This window comes from Podarcis muralis, chromosome 7, assembly GCF_964188315.1.
Source record: "Podarcis muralis chromosome 7, rPodMur119.hap1.1, whole genome shotgun sequence".
Classification (NCBI taxonomy): Eukaryota; Metazoa; Chordata; class Lepidosauria; order Squamata; family Lacertidae; genus Podarcis; species Podarcis muralis.
The window spans coordinates 85218114-85239826 of record NC_135661.1 but is presented as its reverse complement, the minus strand read 5'-3'; the positions used below and the strand labels follow the sequence as shown (position 1 = coordinate 85239826).

The 21713-nt window shown below is 46.9% G+C and overlaps 1 protein-coding gene across 2 annotated transcripts in view; it reads right to left on the bottom strand.

Moving 5' to 3' along the window:
- RINL (Ras and Rab interactor like) overlaps nucleotides 1–19427 on the bottom strand; it is a 34958-nt gene extending 15531 nt beyond the window's left edge. Inside the window, exons 1-5 of one of the 2 annotated variants that reach the window (XM_077932297.1) lie at nucleotides 19016–19427; nucleotides 13073–13211; nucleotides 11136–11277; nucleotides 8755–8866; nucleotides 2231–2303 (exon numbers count right to left, since the gene is read on the bottom strand). In XM_077932297.1, the coding sequence (XP_077788423.1) occupies nucleotides 2231–2303; nucleotides 8755–8866; nucleotides 11136–11277; nucleotides 13073–13125 (380 nt within the window). In that variant the 5' untranslated portion in view covers nucleotides 13126–13211; nucleotides 19016–19427. Of the gene's footprint in view, nucleotides 1–2230; nucleotides 2304–8754; nucleotides 8867–9467; nucleotides 9830–11135; nucleotides 11278–13072; nucleotides 13212–19015 lie in introns of those variants that run through there. The other variant, XM_077932298.1, reaches the window with a different exon arrangement.
- Between the last annotated feature and the right edge of the window lie 2286 nt (nucleotides 19428–21713).

Genomic DNA, 21713 nt, shown 5'->3' with positions numbered 1-21713 from the left:
TCCTCTGCTTACACCAAGCCATCCACAGCAAAACTTAGGAAGCTGCCTTATACCGAGGTCGCTTCCCTCTGGGCAAGCGTGCATCCTTAATTGCTTGCCCCAAACCCCGATTTCCTGTAGCGTAATCTTTTGACTGCAAGAAGATCAAGACTGCAATAAGATCAAACCTATCCATTCTTAAGGAAATCAGCCCTGAGTGCTCACTGGAAGGACAGATCCTGAAGCTGAGGCTCCAATACTTTGGCCACCTCCTGAGAAGAGAAGACTCCCTGGAGAAGACCCTGATGTTGGGAAAGATGGAGGGCACAAGGAGAAGGGGACGGCAGAGGAGGACGAGATGGTGGGACAGTGTTCTCGAAGCTACCAGCATGAGTTTGACCAAACTGTGGGAGGCAGTGGAAGACAGGAGTGCCTGGTGTGCTCTGGTCCAGGGGGTCACGAAGAGTCGGACACGACTAAACGACTAAACAACAACAATCTTTTGACATTAGCTGAAGATGTACAATAGAGCATGTGCTTCTCCAGTGTCTATATTATAGAGACATTTGTATTAGCCTCATCTCCCCACTATTCCATAAGTACCCAGGGCGCACAGGACAATTCTATACCTCCCTGCTGCTTTCAGGTTCTGCACAGGAGTGTTCACAAACTAGATTTAATGAATAATCATATCAGAGTGCTCTGTAAATTGATAGCCATATAGCCTTTCCTATACTGTACTAACCTCTTATGCTTTTCCATACCCGTTTAATGCTCCTAAGCCTTCTTTTAGATTCTTATAGTCTTTTATATATACCTTTTAATAATTTTAGCTTTCCAAAACGTTTTACGGATTTTTAAAGGACTGTACCCCACCCTACTTATGCTGGTCTATGACGGTAATAAAGATTTGATTTGTTGATTGACACTTCTTTATTTCATATTTTATTGACTGATTTCATAAAATTTATACACTGATTGTAAAAAATATATATTAAAACCTCTAAGAGAATAAAACAATAACATTAGCAGTAAAAGCAACTCTTTAAAACATTCAAAAGATAAAATCAGCGATAAACTGAAAACAGATAAAAATATACATCAGCGCTGTATGTTTGGGGGTAGGTTTGTTTAAACGGAAATGTTTAGACACCTTTCTAAACGCAGCTTCCTGGTGTCAAGATGCGGGGAGTCCCAGTGTAGCTGCTTCCACACTAAAAGATTGATTTCTTACAAACCTTGAGATGTATTTGGGGGGGGCACCTTATTTCTGTAATTCAAAGCTGTTGTAAGTTGTTGTTAAAGGTAAAGGTAAAGGTACCCCTGCCCGTACGGGCCAGTCTTGACAGACTCTGGGGTTGTGCGCCCATCTCACTTAAGAGGCCGGGGGCCAGCGCTGTCCGCAGACACTTCCGGGTCACGTGGCCAGCGTGACAAAGCTGCATCTGGCGAGCCAGCGCAGCACACGGAAACGCCGTTTACCTTCCCGCCAGTAAGCGGTCCCTATTTATCTACTTGCACCCGGGGGTGCTTTCGAACTGCTAGGTTGGCAGGCGCTGGGACCGAACGACGGGAGCGCACCCCGCCGCGGGGATTCGAACCGCCGACCTTTCGATCAGCAAGCCCTAGGCGCTGAGGCTTTTACCCACAGCGCCACCCGTGTCCCCCCCAAGTTGTTGTTAATGTTGTGCAATAGTGTGCTTTAACATTAACAGTGTGTTTTAATTGTTCGAACCTGCGCTGAGAGCTTAGGGTAAAAGGCAGGTCATAAATTGCAATTATTATTATTATTATTATTATTATTATTATTAATAATAATAATAATAATAAATACCGTATTTTTTGCTCTATAAGACTCACTTTTCCCCTCCTAAAAAGTAAGCGGAAATGTGTGTGCGTCTTATGGAGTGAATGCAGGCTGTGCAGCTATCCCAGAAGCCAGAACAGCAAGAGGGATCGCTGCTTTCGCTGTGCAGTGATCCCTCTTGCTGTTCTGGCTTCTGGGATTCAGAATATTTTTTTTATTGTTTTCCTCCTCCAAAAACTAGGTGTGTCTTGTGGTCTGGTGCATCTTATAGAGCGAAAAATACGGTATTTGGCTGAAAACAGATGCAGAAGTAATGAGAAGGAAGTAATGAGAAGGGTGTTCCTGCGCCCTTTTTGCCTCCTGGAAAGTGATGCCACAACATATCCAAATGCAAGGACAGAGGGAGAGCCAACAACCCATCAGCAGCTGCCCCCAGACACTCACCTGCTCACAAGGTGGAAAGAGACCAGCTCCAAGAGGTCTCTGAAATGCAGCAGGGAGCCCTCCAGAGAAATCACTGTGAGAATGAGAGAAGCATCAGAAGAAGGCATTGCAAATATAGGCCACATGTTGGGGGGGGGGGTTTGTTTGACCCTTCCAATCCTCTCCCCACACAGAAGGTCTTTTGGGGCAAGGAGACCCCAACCATTTAAAGCTTCTCTGTCTATCATTGATTACTTTCATTACTTGAAGCTTGTGGGACAATCGTTGCAACACGGCTATTTGCCAAACGTCACAGGCCGAGTAATGCACACTTTTACGGAGTCAACACACGTCAAAAGCGCACGACTTCTCCCCAAAGAACCCTGGGAACTGAAGTTTGTTAAGGGCACTGGAAGCAGTAGCTCTGCAAAGGGTAAACCATAGTTCCCAGGATTCTTGGGGTGAACGTTACGCAAAAGTAAAACATAAAGCAGCATTAAAAGCAATGCAGATAATCATTACAACTAATCCAGAATGTGGCAGCTAGAGTGGTGACTGGGAGCGGCCGCCGAGACCACATAACACCGGTCTTGAACGAGAGTGAGGGACGGCAGAGGAGCAGCGCAATGAAAAAGCACAGTTCTCCAAAATGTATAAACATGGTTTAAGAAAAGAGGAAAGAATGCCACTTTAAAATCAGAAAAAATAATCTTTATCTATCTGTCTATAGCAGTAAGGTGTGCTTCCTCCGTAGATCAATCAGCCTGGAGCTCATTCATACCATGTTCAAATTCTGAACAGCATCCACATCTTGTGTCTGCCCAGGCTGGGGACCCCCATAAAACCCACGCAACAATCTTCAAATCCAGATCTTGTTGGCTATTTGCAGATCAGTTGCGCTGCAGAAAGCGTGCTGGGGAGACCACACATTACAAGGAACGCAAAAATAACTTTAAAGGTAAAGGTAAAGGTACCCCTGCCCGTACGGGCCAGTCTTGACAGACTCTGGGGTTGTGCACCCATCTCACTTAAGAGGCCGGGGGCCAGCGCTGTCCGAAGACACTTCCGGGTCACGTGGCCAGCGTGACGAAGCTGCTCTGGCGAGCCGGCACCAGCGCAGCACATGGAAACGCCGTTTACTTTCCCGCTATAAAGCGGTACCTATTTATCTACTTGCACTTAGGGGTGCTTTCAAACTGCTAGGTGGGCAGGAGCTGGGACCGAAAGACGGGAGCTCACCCCGCTGCGGGGATTCGAACCGCCAACCATGCGATCAGCAAGTCCTAGGCGCTGAGGTTTTACCCACAGTGCCACCCGCGTCCCAAAATAACTTTAGCGAGGTTTTAATAACAAAAACAAAAACTCCCTTTACATTAAACATATCAATAAGCATGACCCATCCACCAGGGTTCTGAGAGAGCTAGGTGCTGCTCTTTATATACTATAGCCAACAGCTTAATTAACATAACTTAACAGCAGCGGCTATACCGCTTCACAGCTGTAAAACTAGGTCATGTTATTTGCTCTGGCCCTTAAAGAAATACACATCTTGTGGAACAATGATGAACCTTCAAATTTGAAGAGACCGTTCAGCAGGGCTACGCACTCTGCTATATCCCCTCGTCCGTCCTTCCATCAGTCGAGCAAAACACATGACTGCGGAGAAGAAACAAACTTCATTTCCAAGAAGAAGAACCCACACTTTGCTTATGGAGTGGGTGGGGCCTGCGGCTAGCAACAGCCACTTGCATCCTCTCTCTCGTTCGAGTTTGAATTATTTCGTGGTGGTGCACGCAGGAAGGACACTGAGCTCATTCACCAAAGTGCATGATTTGCATGCAGGAGAGCTTGGATCAATTCCCGACATCTCCAGTTAAAAACAGATCCTGAAGAGACCGGGGGGCGGGAGTTTCTGGAGAGCTGTGAGCATCCAGAAGAAGACTAGATTACAGACCGCCTTGGCGTGAGACAGCACCCTGTCATTGCATTTATATTACATGTGCTACCCTCTTGTAGGGACCCCCTCCCCAATCTTTCCAGTACTAGAAGGCGCACCCACAGATGGGCAGGGTATAAATAAAATTATTATTATTATTATTACTATTGTTATTGTTATTATTATTTCTCTTAATGAGAAGGGTCCTCCTCTGTCAACCCCAGATATTACCTCCAAGTTACTTTGGAGACTCTTTCTTAGTCCTTTGTCCACATTTGAACATTTTTTTTGCCGTTAAGACACATTTTCCTCATTCGAATTAGACTGGAGTTGTCTACACCCCCACGTATTTGAATTTGCCTATGATTCTGCTATGCTGTGGTGCACCCACCTTTTTAAAAAAGAAACAAAATTCACCCAAGAAGTTTGCAAAAGCACAGTTAAAGGTAAAGGGACCCCTGACCATTAGGTCCAGTCGTGGCCGACTCTGGGGAGCCGGTACAGCTTCCGGGTCATGTGGCCAGCATGACTAAGCTGCTTCTGGTGAACCAGAGCAGCGCACGGAAATGCCATTTACCTTCTCGCCGGAGTGGTACCTATTTATCTACTTGCACTGCGTGCTTTCAAACTGCTAGGTTGGCAGGAGCAGGGACCAAGCAACGGGAGCTCACCCCGTTGCGGGGATTTGAACCACCGACCTTCTCATCGGCAAGCCCTAGCTTCCCTGGTTTAACCCACAGTGCCACCCGCGTCCCTAAAAGCACAGTTAGACAAGTGCAAATTTGTTTGTGCCATTTGCAGGTTTTGTGCAAATCTGAGGAGGGGGGGCTAAGCTCATGAAACTCCCTTTTATTATTATTATTATTATTAGTAGTAGTAGTAGTAGTAGTAGTATTGGTTTTCACATATTACATTACAATACAGATGTACCAAAGCCAACACCATTTTCTCCCCATCCCCCCATACATTTACATTTCTATTTCCTCAATCAATCATATTATTCTTTTCTCCTTCCTCCCACTTCCCTCCGCCCCCACTCAATTTCCTCCACATTATACCATTTACAAGAATCTTTGCATTCCACAACCTTTTCAAATCATCTATATATTCTTATTATCTTTCTTTACTAATTTTTCTTCCATCCAGTACTTCACATTTTAATCTAGGCATATTAGCATATCTTCCTTTTTTTAGCAGTTTTTAGCCAGATATTCATCAAAACATTTCCACTCCTTTTTTAATTTTTGATTTGACTGATTTCTTATTATCACAGTTAATTTTGCCAAAATTAAATATTCATTTAGTTTACAATTCCATTCCTCCTTTATGGGTATAGTTTGTGACTTCCACCTAGCAGCAATCACTATTCTAGCAGCTGTACTTGCATATAGAAAAATCCCCCCCCCCCCCGTGGTATCTCATCATCTATCAATCCAAGGAGATATGTCTCTGGTTTCTTTGTTATTGATATTTTCAACATCTTCTTTAGTTCTTCGTGTACTACTATCCAAAATTCCTTTATTTCCTCACACCTCCACCACATATGTATTGTTGTTCCTATTTCTCCACCACATCTCCAATAGAGGTTGGATTTCAATTGTATACCTTCGCCAACTTAACTGGTGTGAAGAACATCTTTACAAAATTTTCTTTAACTGTATATGAGGCAGTAAATCGTATATCCCTGAAACTCCCTTTTTAGTAAGCATTGCAAGGGGGTGGGCCAGATGACCCTGCGGGGGTGGGGGTCCCAACTCTAGGATTCTATGAAGAGAAATGAAAGCAACCGCAAATTTTCGTCACCCGCTTTCCAGAACGCTGGCAAAATATATCGGGCGCAGACATTATTAATGTGGTTTGCTCGTACAGCTTTTTCGTTCTGCACCAGCCCAAGGGGTCAAAATAAAAATAAACACACCATCCCAAAGCACACCAGAAATGTTGTTGTTGTTTAGTCGTTTAGTTGTGTCCGACTCTTCGTGATCCCATGGACCAGAGCACGCCAGGCACTCCTGTCTTCCACTGCCTCCCGCAGTTTGGTCAAATTCATGTTGGTCTCTTCAAGAACACTGTCCAACCATCTCATCCTCTGTCGTCCCCTTCTCCTTGTGCCCTCCATCTTTCCCAACATCAGGGTCTTTTCCAGGGAGTCTTCTCTTCTCATGAGGTGGCCAAAGTCTTGGAGCCTCAGCTTCAGGATCTGTCCTTCCAGTGAGCACTCAGGGCTGATTTCCTTCAGAATGGATAGGTTTGATCTTCTTGCAGTCCATGGGACTCTCAAGAGTCTCCTCTAGCACCATAATTCAAAAGCATCCATTCTTCGGTGATCGGCCTGCCTTGCCGCGGCAAAGGGGCTTGAATAACTCAGAGAAGATATGAGCTATGCCATGCAGGACCACCCAAGATGGGCAGGTCATAGTGGAGAGTTTAGACCAAACGTGATCCACCTGGAGGAGGAACCGGCAAGCCATTCCAGTATCCCTGCCAAGAAAACTCCATATACAGAGACACCACCAGAAATAGTGACAAGTAAACAAATGACGAGAATGAGGAAGTGGTAGGGATGGAAAGGGGAGTATCGGAAGGTGACAGTCGATCCACTCACCCAAAAACACAGGCGGAAATTGCCTGTGACCTCGAGTGGAGTGTGGTTTGCAGCCCAATTTTCCCGAGCTTATTGGATTACCCCCGTATTGGGCAAACCTTGAATTTACAGGAAGACAGCATGGAGATTGGTGTTGTTTGAGGGCGACGTCCTGTGGACTGTGCGAATTAAATAGGAATGAATGCACACAGTAACTCCAGTATGAGTGTCTAGCCTACCTAGGACCCTCGTACCTACGGGACCGCCTCTCCCGGTCTGCCCCACAGAGAGCCTCAAGGTCCATAAATAGCAACACCCTAGTGGTCCCAGGCCCTAAGGAAGTTAGATTGGCTTCAACCAGAGCCAGGGCCTTTTCAACACTGGCCCCGGCCTGGTGGAACGCTCTGCCTCATGAGACCAGGGCCCTGCAGGATCTGATTTCTTTCCGCAGGGCCTGTAAGACAGAGTTGTTCCCCCTGGCCTTTGGCTTGGAGCCAATTTGATTCCCTCCCCCTCTTTCTTTTTCCTTTTTCCTTTTTCCTCCTGTGATGGGGCTGCATTTTAATATTTTAATGTTTCAATGTTATATTTTAATCTTGTTTTTAAGTTGCATTCATTCAACTTGTTTTTATTATTGCTTGTTAGCCGCCCTGAGCCCGGCTTTGGCTGGGGAGGGCGGGGTATAAATAATAATAATAATAATAATAATAATAATAATAATAATAATAATAATAATAACAACAACCTCACTGGGTCGTTGTGGGGATAAAGGAGGGGTAGGAGGGAAGCACAGAAGCTGAGCTCCTTGGAAGCAGCAAGAAAAACGCTACCCACACATTCAATAAGAGTTCCTCACCTGCGGCTGGGCTCATAAAATAGGAAGGTGGCGTTTCTCAGGAGGCAGTTGATAAAGGAGCAGCTCAGCCAGTGATCCCAAAAAAGTGTTTAGGGGGGGAGTTAACCCCTAGCCCCACCACAAAACTGAAGGGAGACCCCCATTTCATGAGAGACCTGCAACCTGCAAGGACCAGCCCTTCTAAGCCTCTCCAAACCACTTCCCCTTTTAAGCAGGAGGAAATTGTGTTGCAAAACCCACCGGGGATGAATAATGGATGAGGCCTAATTTAGAGGAAGGGAGTGGGGTCTAAAGGTTAGAGCAAGGGTGGGGGGGTAGATTTCCAGGCGGGGAACAGTGACGCTGGTACAGCAGGGAGAGAGGAGCAAAGGTTCAAGCATGTACGATTCTCGGATCGAGGACTTGGGAACGTAGGGAGATGATTTACAATGCGTCAGGCCTTGGGGTCCATCAAGTTCAGTCCTGCTGGCACTGGCCGGCAGCAGTAATCAGGTCAGAAGGCAAAATGTGCAGGTCCTATTACCGTATTTTTCGCTCTATAGGACGCACCTTGTTTTAGAGGGGGAGAACAAGAAAAAAAACCTCCCCCTCTCTGCTCAGCGCCCCTTCAGCAAAGCCGCAGGAGAAATGGAGCCCCTTCCATTTCTCCTCCCGCTTGCCTGAAGGGGCGCTGCGCAGCTCTCTCTCTCTGCTGAAGCCGGGAGAGTCTTGCTCTCCCGGCTTCAGCAAAAGCAACACGAAGCCTCCAGAGCGCAGCGGCACCAACCCCTCTCACTCTCCAGGCTTCAGCGAAAGCAACGCGAAGCCTCCGGGGTGCGGAGGGAGCGCTCCCTCTGCGCTTCGGAGGCTTCGCGTTGCTATCGCTGAAGCCAAGGAGCCTGCATTCGCTCCATAGGACGCACACACATTTCCCCTTAATTTTTGGAGAGGAAAAAGTGCGTCCTATAGAGCGAAAAATACGGTAATTTGAAAATCAGCCTTCTCCCCCTCTGCCCAGCTCCCAGGAAAGCACACATGGTCTAGCAGTGGCTATTTGCCGCAATAGTTCAGTAGAGCTTCCATGTACACAGGCAGTATACCCCCAAAGCACCAGACCCTGGGAACAAATGAATCTGTGGTTCAGCACAGGTCAAATACTGAAGACCCTCAGAGGGACCAAACCAACTCACCTGCGCCGTTGTCCTGGATAGAGAAAGAGCAGACACCATCACTCCTGTTTTGCTGTGTTCGTAGGAACAGCTCCCTGGACCCTCCAGCTGCATTTCCAGCGATAATGAACGTCTGGCCGCAGAAGGAAAAGGAAAGGGGGCAGGAGGAGGGGAGAGAGATTGAGGGAGAAAGGAGATGAGAAAACCGCTTGCCTCTGGATAGCACAGTCAGTGAAGCAAGACCCACCTCCTTCCCTTCCCCTTTAAGCAGGAAAGAGGAAACCACCAGCAACATTTGTGACTCTGCATCTGCAAGCACACTGAGAAGGTGACAAGGAACAACTTTGCTGCTGCTGCTGCTGCTTCAGTGTCTGTTGGGAGTTACAACACTGGAAGGAGGCGTACAAGGGACCATCTAACCGTCTTAGGTCCTACTCTGGATTTGTGCAGGGTTTGCTCCTGAACATTTATATAATTTTATTAGGTTTTCCACAATTATAACAAAGATCACGTAACAAGATCACAAACAAAAACTAAAAACAAAAAATAAAGAGTGCATCAAAAATAAACAAATAAACAATGACAACAAACTTAATTCTTTTAAAAGTCCAGTCTTATAAACATATTATTGACTTCCCTTCTGAATTTCCTTGTATCTGTATGGTACAGCTTTCCAATATCATTATTAACCAAAAATATTTCCGGTTATAATCTAATTTATTCACTTTTCTTACCGTTGTCAATCCCACTTATTTTTAAATCCTAATTTAATCCTAGGCCTATTAGGTACTCCTGAACTTTTTCTTTTCCTGAAGATATCCCACAAGGCAGCAGAGGTTGAGGATCAGAGCTTCCCGTCTCCTAGATGGGCTCCCTTCCCAGGTGGATGAGCTCCATCTGCCCCTCATTCCCTCTATAGCATGGGCAAAAACCGCCTTCTTGACCGTTGAACCTGCTCTTGGTCTCGCTGCTCAACCCACCAGAGCCTGTCTTCCCATGCAGGGGAAATCCCTAACTCACTGAGGGTTTTCCCCCCTTCATTTTATTTATTTATTAACATTCTTATATTACATCGGTAAACACTGTCGTATTACATTACAGGACTTACTATAATTTCCAACGTGTATACAAAAAATTATATACAGATTTTATATACCTAAAAAGAAAATGAAACAAACAAAAAAAGAAAGAACAAAGAAAAAACACTACAAATTTTTCCAAAAATCATATACGTACCAACACAAACACACTAGACTTCCTGTCTTTCCCGTTGTATATTCCTTTTTTACAAATGAATGTACTCTTATTATTATATATTTCTTTAAAGGTAATGGTAAAGGTACCCCTGCCCGTACGGGCCAGTCTTGACAGACTCTGGGGTTGTGCACTCATCTCACTCTAGAGGCCGGGGGCCAGCGCTGTCCGCAGACACTTCCGGGTCACATGGCCAGTGTGACGAAGCTGCTCTGGCGAGCCTGCACCAGCGCAGCACACGGAACGCCGTTTACCTTCCCGCTGTAAAGCAGTACCTATTTATCTACTTGCACTTAAGGGTGCTTTCGAACTGCAGGAGCTGGGACCGAATGACGGGAGCTCACCCCGCCACGGGGATTCGAACCGCCGACCATGCGATCGGCAAGTCCTAGGCACTGTGGTTTTACCCACAGCGCCACCCGCATCCCGTTTCTTTAAGGTAAAGGTAAAGGTACCCCTGCCCGTACGGGCCAGTCTTGACAGACTCTAGGGTTGTGCGCCCATCTCACTCTAGAGGCCGGGGGCCAGCGCTGTCCACAGACACTTCCGGGTCACATGGCCAGTGTGACATCGCTTCTCTGTCGAGCCTGCACCAGCGCAGCACACGGAACGCCGTTTACCTTCCCGCTGTAAAGCAGTACCTATTTATCTACTTGCACTTAAGGGTGCTTTCGAACTGCTAGGTGTGCAGGAGCTGGGACCGAACGACGGGAGCTCACCCCGCCACGGGGATTCGAACCACCGACCGTACGATCGGCAAGTCCTAGGCGCTGAGGTTTTACCCACAGCGCCACCCGCGTCCCGTTTCTTTACATATTATCTAATACATTCCTATATCCATATGTGCTCTTAGTCTTATTTCTCAACTCAGTAACTCACTGAGGGCTTGAGATCCATCGGCCACCCTCACCTGGTTTAGCTGGTCGGTTGAACCCGTTTCCAGGGTGTTGCCACTGTTGCATGATGACAGTTTCTGGGAGCCCCAGGTGAGAGCTGAGTGCAGGATAGGGACCCAAGGTGGACAAACATACCCCAGAAGGAGCATGATGTGTCTCCCACCAGAGGTGCTACCCCTCCCCTAACACCCCATACACCTGCCCACACTGGACTCATCCCGTTTAAAAAAATCAAATGTGCTGGCCGCTTACCCCAGGTGGGTGTACTGACAGCAACTCCTTGGCTTGTTCTGGTTGGCTCTCAAGAATCTCCCAAATGCTTCGGGTTGCAGAGAGCCGGTCCAAAAGTGTGATGGGGCTCTCACACTTTCCGTTCACCAGGGTGTGGCATGGGCTGTATAAGAAGAAGAGTTTGGATTTGATATCCCGCTTTATCACTAACCTAAGGAGTCTCAAAGCGGCTAACATTCCCCTTTCCCTTCCTCCCCCACAACAAACACTCTGTGAGGTGAGTGGGGCTGAGAGACTTCAGAGAAGTGTGACTGGCCCAAGGTCACCCAGCAGCTGCAGGTGGAGGAGCAGGGAAGCGAACCCGGTTCACCAGATTACGAGTCCACTGCTCTTGGCATTGGAGGTGGGGAAAGAGTTAACAGGAGGAAGGTCTCTCGCTCGCCCTGGCCTGCAAAAACAGCCCTGGAGCTTCCCCTGCCTCCAGCTCTTGCCTCCTGGCTGGTACTGTTGTCGTTTAATCGTTTAGTCGTGTCCGACTCTTCGTGACCCCCTGGACCAGAGCACGCCAGGCACTCCTGTCTTCCACTGCCTCCCGCAGTTTGGTCAAACTCATGCTGGTAGCTTCGAGAACACTGTCCAACCATCTCGTCCTCTGTCGTCCCCTTCTCCTTGTGCCCTCCATCTTTCCCAACATCAAGGTCTTTTCCAGGGAGTCTTCTCTTCTCATGAGGTGGCCAAAGTCTTGGAGCCTCAGCTTCACGATCTGTCCTTCCAGTGAGCACTCAGGGCTGATTTCCTTCAGAATGGAGAGGTTTGATCTTCTTGCAGTCCATGGGACTCTCAAGAGTCTCCTCCAGCACCAGAATTCACAAGCATCAATTCTTCGGCAATCAGCCTTCTTTCTGGTCTGGTACTTCTGGCTGGTACAGTTCCCCACAAATCATTGCTCCCCACAAGTCAGACTCCAGCCCCGTTTCCTCAACCCCCCAGTGGCTGATCAGCATCCTGCCAGCCCCTAGCACCTCCAGATGTTGTGAGACTTCAAGTCCCATCATGCTGTGCTGGCTGGGGATTATGGGAATGGTAGTCCAACAGCATCTGGAAGGTGCCAGTTTGGCCCGCAGTGAGGCTGGCAAATCTATTCCCTCGGTCACACAGAGATCATAGAACCTTAGAACTGCAGAATTAGGAGAGACCATGCGAACCATCTAGTCCAGTGTTTCCCAAACTTGGGTGTCCAGCTGTTTATGGACTACATCTCCCATCATCCCTAGCTAGCAGGACCAGTGGTGAGGGATCGTGGGAACTGTAGTCCAAAAACAGCTGGAGATCCAAGTTAGGGAAACAATGATCCAGTCCAACGCAGGAATCTTTTGCCCAGTCTGGGGCCATAGGTGTCAACTTACAGATTTGAAAATAAGGGATCAGCAGCCAAAATAAGGGATTTTCCAAGCACAGGTATGTTCAACTTCTGAGCCCCTCCGAGCCAAAGGCAGAAAGCCCAGCCAGCAGCCAAACAAAGCCTCAAGCGGTGGTCCCCACAGCTCATCAACCCGGCAAAGGGGATGCAGCAAGGAAAACCACTGTCACCTCTCCGCTGGGAAGCACTGAGCAAAGGCGAGTCCCCAGGCAACGCGGCCGATTTGATCGGCACAAGGCATGCAAGCTCCACCCCCCGGTCATTCTTAGACTCCTTATTGGGTGAGCAACGCAGCCAAGCAACACAGTTGGAGCCTCCCTGGCCAGCAGGGAGGGAGGGAGAGGAGCTGCTTCCTTTGAAACCCGGGAAATTTAAGGGACATCATCAATAAGGGACAGCAGCAGGACACAGCGCTGGGATAAGGGACTTTCCCGCCAAATAAGGGATGGTTGACAGCTATGTCTGGGGCTCAAACCCACAAGCCTGAGATTAAGAGTCTCGCGCTCTGCCGACTGAGCTATTATGAAGGCTTGCTTACCCAGGGTCGTTTTCCACCGGGCTCCTGCCGGCACCAAGGATGGGCTCAGACATCTTTTGCGGCCACGGTGAACGGGTCCTCACAAATCCCACATTGCCAAAGGCTTCCTAGGGTTTCTGTTTGGCTTCCAAACGCGTCCCTGTAGGTGGAAGGGAAAAAGTTGGGCGGATGAATCAGAGCTCCAGGTTTTCATTTCCCCCCAATTTTTTTTTATTGATTTTCACAAAATTAAAAACAAACAAACAAACATAAATCATAACCTTATTAAAATTACGCTTATTAACATTGTTAAGTGACTTCCTTGCTTCCCCTTGGTTGAATTTCAATGCATATCCTTTTAACGGTTCTCCAAATCAGAGTTCTTATAAACTTAACTTAATCAATTAACATCCTTATATCTTTTCAATTCGAGATTAAACATATTAATTCATCACTTAACTTATATAAAATCCTAAGCCGATCAAATACCTGCAAGCTATTTCCGATTAGTTTAACTTAACAAATTTATCTAAATAAGCATTAAATTTTGTCCATTCTTCCTGATACTCCTCCTCCTTCTGGCCACAGACTCTTCCGGTTAGGTCCGAAAAATCCATTATCTTCATCTGCCATTCTTCCACAGTTGGTAATTCTTGCGTTTTCCACTTTTTAGCTAGTAAAATTCGAGCAGCAGTTGTGCCATACAAAAATAATTTAACATCTTTCTTGGGCAATTCCAAACCAATTATTCCAAGAAATAAAATATAAATGTATATTTCAACATTTTTTCCAATTCATTATAAATCTTTTCCCAGAAGTCTTTCACCTTGGGGCAGGTCCACCACATGTGGTAAAAAGTTCCTTCCTTTTCTTTGCATTTCCAACATAGATTATCACAGTTATGATATAGCTTTGCTAATTTAACAGGAGTCAAATACCATCTATACATCATTTTCATTATATTTTCCTTTACAGGTACAGGTACAGTGGTACCTCCTTTACAGGTACAGTGGTAACTCGGGTTAAGTACTTAATTTGTTCCGGAGGTCCGTTTTTAACCTGAAACTGTTCTTAACCTGAAGCACCACTTTAGTTAATGGGGCCTCCTGCTGCCGCCACGCCGCCGGAGCACAATTTCTGTTCTTATCCGGAAGCAAAGTTCTTAACCTGAAGCACTATTTCTGGGTTAGCGGAGTCTGTAACCTGAAGCGTATGTAACCCAAGGTACCACTGTACATGCAGTGAACTTAACCCCTTTCTTCCACAATCTTTCCCAATCCTCAAACATGATATTATGTCCTACATCTGCAAGAGATGCAGAGCTCCAGGTTTTCATGGGTTTGGGGACAAGAGGCTGTGAGTGGGACCTCCGAGATCCATTTCGCTCCAGGCATGTGAAATGACACACCAGCTTACAGTTTGGACAGCACTCAGTGCTTGCCACAAAGCACTCTTCCACGCAGGGATCGCAGCTCAGTGGAAGACCACCTGCTGGAATAATAACATTTTTAATAATAATCTTATTGTTTGCATGCAGAAGGTCCCGGGGTCAACCCGCTCTGGCAGGATCTCCAAGTAAATTTGGGAAAAGAGTCCATCCCAAAATCCTGCAGAGCTGCTGCCAGTCAGAGTTGACCGTACTAAAGTTCTGAGCTTGGAAGAGGGTGACAAAGTGAAATTACAGAGCTATGAGAAATTGAAGTCTAAAGTACGAGATTGGCTCCATTATTTTCAAATAATGGAGGTGTATAAACAAGACAGGAAAATTGACTTCCAGGTGGAGAGATCAAAATTAGAAACAGAACTGTTAGAACCCAATACTAAGAATTTGTCAAGAATGTATAACTTGTTGCTGGAATGGAATACACAAGATGAAACAGTTAAATCAGCTATGATTAAGTGGGCACAAGATATTGGTCATAATATCATGTTTGCTGACTGGGAACAGTTATGGACCACCGGTATAAGGTTCACGGCATGTAATGCCTTAAGAGAAAATATTATGGAAATGATTTATAGGTGGTACATGACCCCAGTTAAGCTTGCAAAAATTTATCATCTGCCCGATAATAAATGTTGGAAATGTAAAGAAACTGAAGGCACATTCTTTCACCTTTGGTGGACCTGCCCAAGGATCAAGGCCTTCTGGGAGATGATTTATAATGAAATGAAAAAGGTATTTAAGTATACCTTTCTTAAGAAACCAGAGGCATTCCTCCTGGGCATGGTCGGCCAATTGGTGTCAAAAAAAGACAGAACATTTTTTATGTATGCCACAACAGCAGCAAGAGTTCTTATAGCGAAGTATTGGAAGACACAAGAATTACCCACACTGGAAGAATGGCAGACGAAGGTGATTGATTACATGGGACTGGCCGAGATGACTGGCAGAATCCGGGACCAAGGAAAAGAGACAGTGGAGGAAGATTGGAAGAAGCTTAAAGTCTATCTTAAAAACTTTTATAAAGTAAATGAGTGCTAAAACGTCAAGGCTAGAGAAAATAAGATGTTACAGCTGTATTGATTAGGAAAAAGACAAAGGGGTAAAAGGGCAACTAATTAAATTTTGAAGTGAGGATTTGCTGAAAGAAATTTGAGAACAGGGATGCAGAAAAGGGAAGGTACGGGGAAGTCGGAGAAACAGGGTTTAAGAAAAGAAGGTTATGAAATTATACTTGTTTATGTGTTTGTTTGTTATTGTATTGTGTATTGTTTGTGCTTAATATGTGTTAAAAAATCAATAATTTTTTTAAAATAAAAATAAATAAATAAATAAAGTTCTGAGCTTGGTAAAAAGGCAGGCTCCTATGGTTCCAGTAGAGGCCCAGTAAGTAATTCAGTGGATCAATTCCAGCTCACGTGAGAAAATTTAAATTTGCTATGGGATGTGCCCCTGCCTGCTTTGCTTGCCACCCCCTTGCCATAGCCACTCACATAGAACCATAAAACTGCAGAGCTGGAAGGGAGCCATCTAGGCCAACCCCCCTGCAATGAAGGAGAGCCAAAGGTGCCAAAAGCCACCCTCTCTCCTTTGACCTCATCAGTCGTCCATTCACTGGCCTGGGCTGCCTGACCTATCTCTGGTTCTCTTCTCCTTGCCCTCTGACAGCCCAGCTTGTCATCACATTGCAGTTCACAGCACCATCTGCTGGCAGCCACATAAACTGCATCATGGCGACATCCTTATGATTGTTTGTACTGGGAGAGATAAAGGTATCTTGCAGGGTGGAATAAACTACAGTGGTACCTCGGGTTAAGAATTGAATTCGTTCTGGAGGTCTGTTCTTAACCTGAAACTGTTCTTGACCTGAAGCACCACTTTAGTCAATGGGGCCCTTTTGCTGCCACTGCGCCGCTGCTGCACGATTTCTGTTCTCATCCTGAAGCAAAGTTCTTAACCCGAAGTACTATCTCTGGGTTAGCAGAGTCTGTAACCTGAAGCATATATAACCCGAAGTACCACTGTAATGGGACGCGGGTGGCGCTGTGGGTAAAAGCCTCAGCGCCTAGGGCTTGCCGATCGAAAGGTCGGCGGTTCGAATCCCCGCGGTGGGGTGCGCTCCTGCTGCTCGGTCCCAGCGCCTGCCAACCTAGCAGTTCGAAAGCACCCCTGGGTGCAAGTAGATAAATAGGGACCGCTTACTAGCGGGAAGGTAAACGGCATTCCGTGTGCTAGGCTGGCTCGCCAGATGCAGCTTTGTCACGCTGGCCACGTGACCCGGAAGTGTCTCTGGACAGCGCTGGCCCCCGGCCTCTTGAGTGAGATGGGCGCACAACCCTAGAGTCTGTCAAGACTGGCCCGTACGGGCAGGGGTACCTTTACCTTTACCTTACCACTGTAATAGGAGAGGCCTCCAGACTGTGTTTTGAGGAGGAGGTTCAAATTCATACAGGGACTTTGGCTTTGCAAATTTGAAGTGTGTTGATGGGCACCCTGGAGCAACAAATCCACTTTTTTTTTTAAAAAAAAGAACTTTTATGATTTGGAAGTGAAGGGTAAATGCACCGAAAAGTATGGGATGAAACAAAGAATGATCAACAAAATGTAATTTGGTATAGGCTGGACCATACATTTAAAGGACATCTCCCCCACCCCCAGAAAAAGAATCATGGGAACTGTAGTTTTGTTTTTTTTTAAGGGTGCTGAATGGAGACAAACTGAATGGAGAGATGGTGAACAGAGTTCTAAAGAATGGGGGGGGGGGGAGGCTGCCTTCACCCTCGCCACCCCAATGAAGAGTCTCCTTTGTTATGGAAATTACCATTAAATAGCCCACAAGGCTTATAGCTGGAGACTGTAGAGGCATACAGCCTTTGTAAATCCGAGACTGTCCCTGGAAAATAGGGACACTGGGAGTGGGTGGGCAGTTCTGAGTTCGTTCTGGGATGCTGCCACATTATTGCTGTCCGGAGAGGCCATAGCACAACGAAAGCAGGGGGAAAATAAACTGGAACATTTGCGGTGTAAGACGTTGCGGAGTTTCGGCAGGAAGCTATGGGATATGCACCAATTGGCCATGAGGCAGTGGGAGTGCCCCCAAAATGTTTGGAGGCACGAACGATGTTGAAGGTGGGATTCCCACCCCAATACAGTGGTACCTCGGGTTAAGTACTTAATTCGTTCCGGAGGTCCGTACTTAACCTGAAACTGTTCTTAACCTGAAGCACCACTTTAGCTAATGGGGCCTCCAGTTGCTGCCGCGCCGCCGGAGCACCATTTCTGTTCTCAACCTGAAGCAAAGTTCTTAACCTGAAGCACTCTTTCTGGGTTAGCGGAACAAAAAAAATTCCTTCCACTAGCACCTTAAAGACCAACTAAGTTAGTTCTTGGTATGAGCTTTCGTGTGCATGCACACTTCTTCAGATACACACTGCATGCACACGAAAGCTCATACCAAGAACTAACTTAGTTGGTCTTTAAGGTGCTACAGGAAGGAATTTTTTTTGTTTTGACTATGGCAGACCAACACGGCTACCTATCTGTAACTGGGTTAGCGGAGTCTGTAGCCTGAAGCGTATGTAACCTGAAGAGTATGTAACCTGAGGTACGACTGTAGTGTTGTGAGCATCAATAATGCACAATAAAAGGGGTGATCTGGAGGCGAGATCTCCTCAGTAGAAGGTAGATTCCTATGTTCCTATAAAAGGCTGACATTACTTACAGCCAGCCTCAAAATATCCTTAAGGAGCTTCCGATATATGGGCAGACGGTTCCACGCTGCATCTTCCATCTCAAGCGTTTATGAACTTCCATAAAGTTCACTCCAAAGATTCTGACATGTAATGTGCACAGCAGCAGGTGGCAAGCCACGTGTTTACAGTAACATGGAACATGGCGGCTTCTCAACAGTATCTGGGTCCAGGCAAATGCCCATCCCTGCCTACCGCTGACACCAGGCTTCAAGATAGTAGATTGAACTTGGGGAACTGTGCGCTGCACCCGAGTTGCAAGCGTTCTTGCCTGATGGCTCTCTCCAGATTTGAGGTTTGAGTTTTCAGAGGGCCTCTCCTTCGCTACAGAGGAAAAACACAACTAGACAAGTGTTGATCCGGGACAGAGCGGCTAAGGCTTATCAGAGAAGCTCACAACCAGGGAATAGATTCCTAGGAGTTGGGATGGCTCTCGGAGGCCTTATGATCTAGCTCCAGTCTGCAGTGCGATGACAGATAACCATCCAGCCCCTGTCTAAAGATCTCCAGTGAACAACAGGTCTTGGGAGGTCTGAAAGAACTGGCCCTCCTCTCTCCTTGGTCACAGCAGCGGTACCCAGAGGTAGACTATCCCTGCATGTGGAGGTTTGATTTCATTCTCACAGCTTCTAAGCATCAACACATCTCTCCTCCCAGTATGGGAATTTGAAGTTTGCAGCGCAGCTAAAAGGTCACCGACGCACCCGGTGGGTGCAGCACAAGTCATGAAGAGGGGGAACACACACACACACACACACACAAAGCAGATCTTACCTTGCAGTGATGCGTGGCAGTCTTAAGTTCCCTGTGCACTGGGCCTCAGCAGGAGCAACAAGGGGGGCAGACAAGGAACGCAGGCAGGCAGCCAGAGATGGAGGACTGCAGGCCTAGGAGACAAAGGCAGGGATGTGGTTTACACCTCCGTCAGCTGCCTTCACGTGGTCTCGGAGAACGATTGTTCACTTCAAAAGAAAAAAGTGTGCAAATACGAAAGCAAAAATGGGGCATAGAGGGGTGCACGTTCCAGGTTCCAAGCACCAGGGTAACTGCCTACAGATTCAGTAACTTGAGTTTCAGGTTTGAAAACCTTTTTTTATTATTATTGCATGAAGCAATTTAGAGCCAGGAGATTAAAAACATTTTTTCCCCCGTATTGACGCTACACACCCAGGTCGCCTGATCTGGCACGTCTCTGCACCAAGACAAAAGTGTGGCATGTCCTCTTCTAAGAGATGTTATTTGCAGATGATGCAACTTTGGCAGCGAACTCTGAGGAAGCTCTACAGAAGCTCATCAACCATTTTGCCTGCGGACGGTTCAGCCTTATCATCACCTGACGAAGACCAACAACCTGGGTCAGGGCATCACCACACTCCAAACATCAGCATTGGTGATCACACACTTGAGATGATTTTGTCTGCCTGGGTTCCACCATAACCAGCAACCTCCCCATCGATCCTGAGATGGACAAACGTACTGGTAAGGCCGCTACGGAAGTGGGTCACCTCTCACAAAAGGGTATGGAAGAATGTGATGCTAACATCCGACCCAGAGACGAAGGTCTACCAGGCTGGTGTGTTGAGCACACCGCTTTATGGAAGTGAGTTGTGGGCAACTTGCAACCGCCAGGAGCAACGCCCCCATGCCTTCCGCATTAAACCTAAAAGAATCCAAGCCCACAAAGGCCACGTCCGAATACGGTTTCATCCAACTTTCAAAATGGATCGATTTGTATTGATTTCAATGGCGGGCTTCTGTTCTGTGACATAAAAGTGCGATTGGGGAAGCGTCGTAGCTCAGTAGGAAGCCAGGTGGACTCTGTACAAGGAAGCTTCCTATGTTCCCTTAATTAATGGTTCTCAGTTTAATTTTTTCTATAAACTGCTTTGGGAAGCTGCTTAAACAGTGGTACCTTGGTTTGCAACCGTTTTGGATTACCACGTCAAACCCAGAAGTGTGTGTCCCTTTTTTTGGATTACAACCCTTTTTTATTTTTTGAAGGCCCCATTGGCAAAAGCATGCTTTGGGTTACAACCTGTTTTGGTTTACAACCGGACCTCCAGAATGGATTGTGGTTGTAAACCAAGGTAGCACTGTATCTGAAAGTGCTAAATGATGATAAAACAGAACAGCGGCTTCTTAGCCTTTTTCAGGGGCGGGGAGAGGCACCTTGTTCTTGTCATATGAAGAGGAAGGATGGAGGGCACACGAAGGTGATTAAGATCAGCAAGTGGAGCAGTAAACACCTGGGAACCGGTGAGGATGGGGTGGAAAGGAAACTGAAGCACAGGTAGAAATTCCACCACCTTTGCAGTTTAACGACTCCGCTTTCTGTTGCATAAACATTTGCTCAAAATTCTCCCCGCCACAGTTCTGGAAAGCCGTTCTTGCTTCTCAAGTGTCCGGACCCAACAACTTCCAACCAGATTGCTATTTTCCCAACTCCACACCATTCCAAAACATACCTATCTGTACAGTGGTGCCTCGCAAGACGAAAAGAATCCATTCCTTGAGTCTCTTCGTCTTGCGGTTTTTTCGTCTTGCGAAGCAAGCCCATTAGCGGCTTAGCGGATTAGCGCTATTAGCGGCTTAGCGGATTAGCGCTATTAGCGGCTTAGCGGATCATCTGATAAGCGGCTTAGCAGATCAGCTGTTAAGCGGCTTAGCGGATCAGCTGATAAGCGGCTTAGCGATCAGCTGTTAAGCGGCTTAGCGGATCAGCTGATAAGCGGCTTAGCGGCTTGGGAAAAGGGGGGGGGGAGGAAAAAAACCCTGCAGGAACTCGCAAGACATTTTCGTCTTGCGAAGCAAGCCCATAGGAAATTCATTTTGCGAAGCACCTCCAAAACGGAAAACCCTTTTGTCTAGCGGGTTTTCCGTCTTGCGGGGCACCGCTGTATCTCCAGATCTGGTCTCCTGGGGTCCCTACTTTGTGGCACTTTGGTCTGCTTCAAGGCAGCTGAATGCCTGTTTAAATAACTTCAGACACGTCTGCTGGATCAGGCCAAAGGAGACCCGTTTAGGCCAGCATCCTGTTCTCAAAGCAGCCGACCAGATGCCCTGCAAGCTGGACATGAGCACAGCAGTGTTCTGCCCACCTGGGGCTCCCTGCACCTAGTATTCAGAGGCATAATGTTTTGTGTACGTTGCCACCCAAGAGATGCCAGCCCTTGAGCCCGCAAGTCACTTCCTGCTCTTGAAGTTGTTCTTTGGCCCAACACAATACCACAAGCGCTTCTTACGGGGATTAAGAGGTCCCAAATGCAAAGAACAGGAAGGTGCTCAGTTCTAAAATGAGGCGGGGATATGCCTGCAGTGGGAAACCCCAAATGGCCTTGGCTGTTCTTTTGTTACATTTTTCACGTTTCCTAAGCACAGGAATAATGGAGGGGTAGCAAGGTGGGAGTAGGGCGTTAAAGCTGGTTTTCACCACTCCCATCACATTTTGCACCGGAAGCCAGTTGTTAAAACT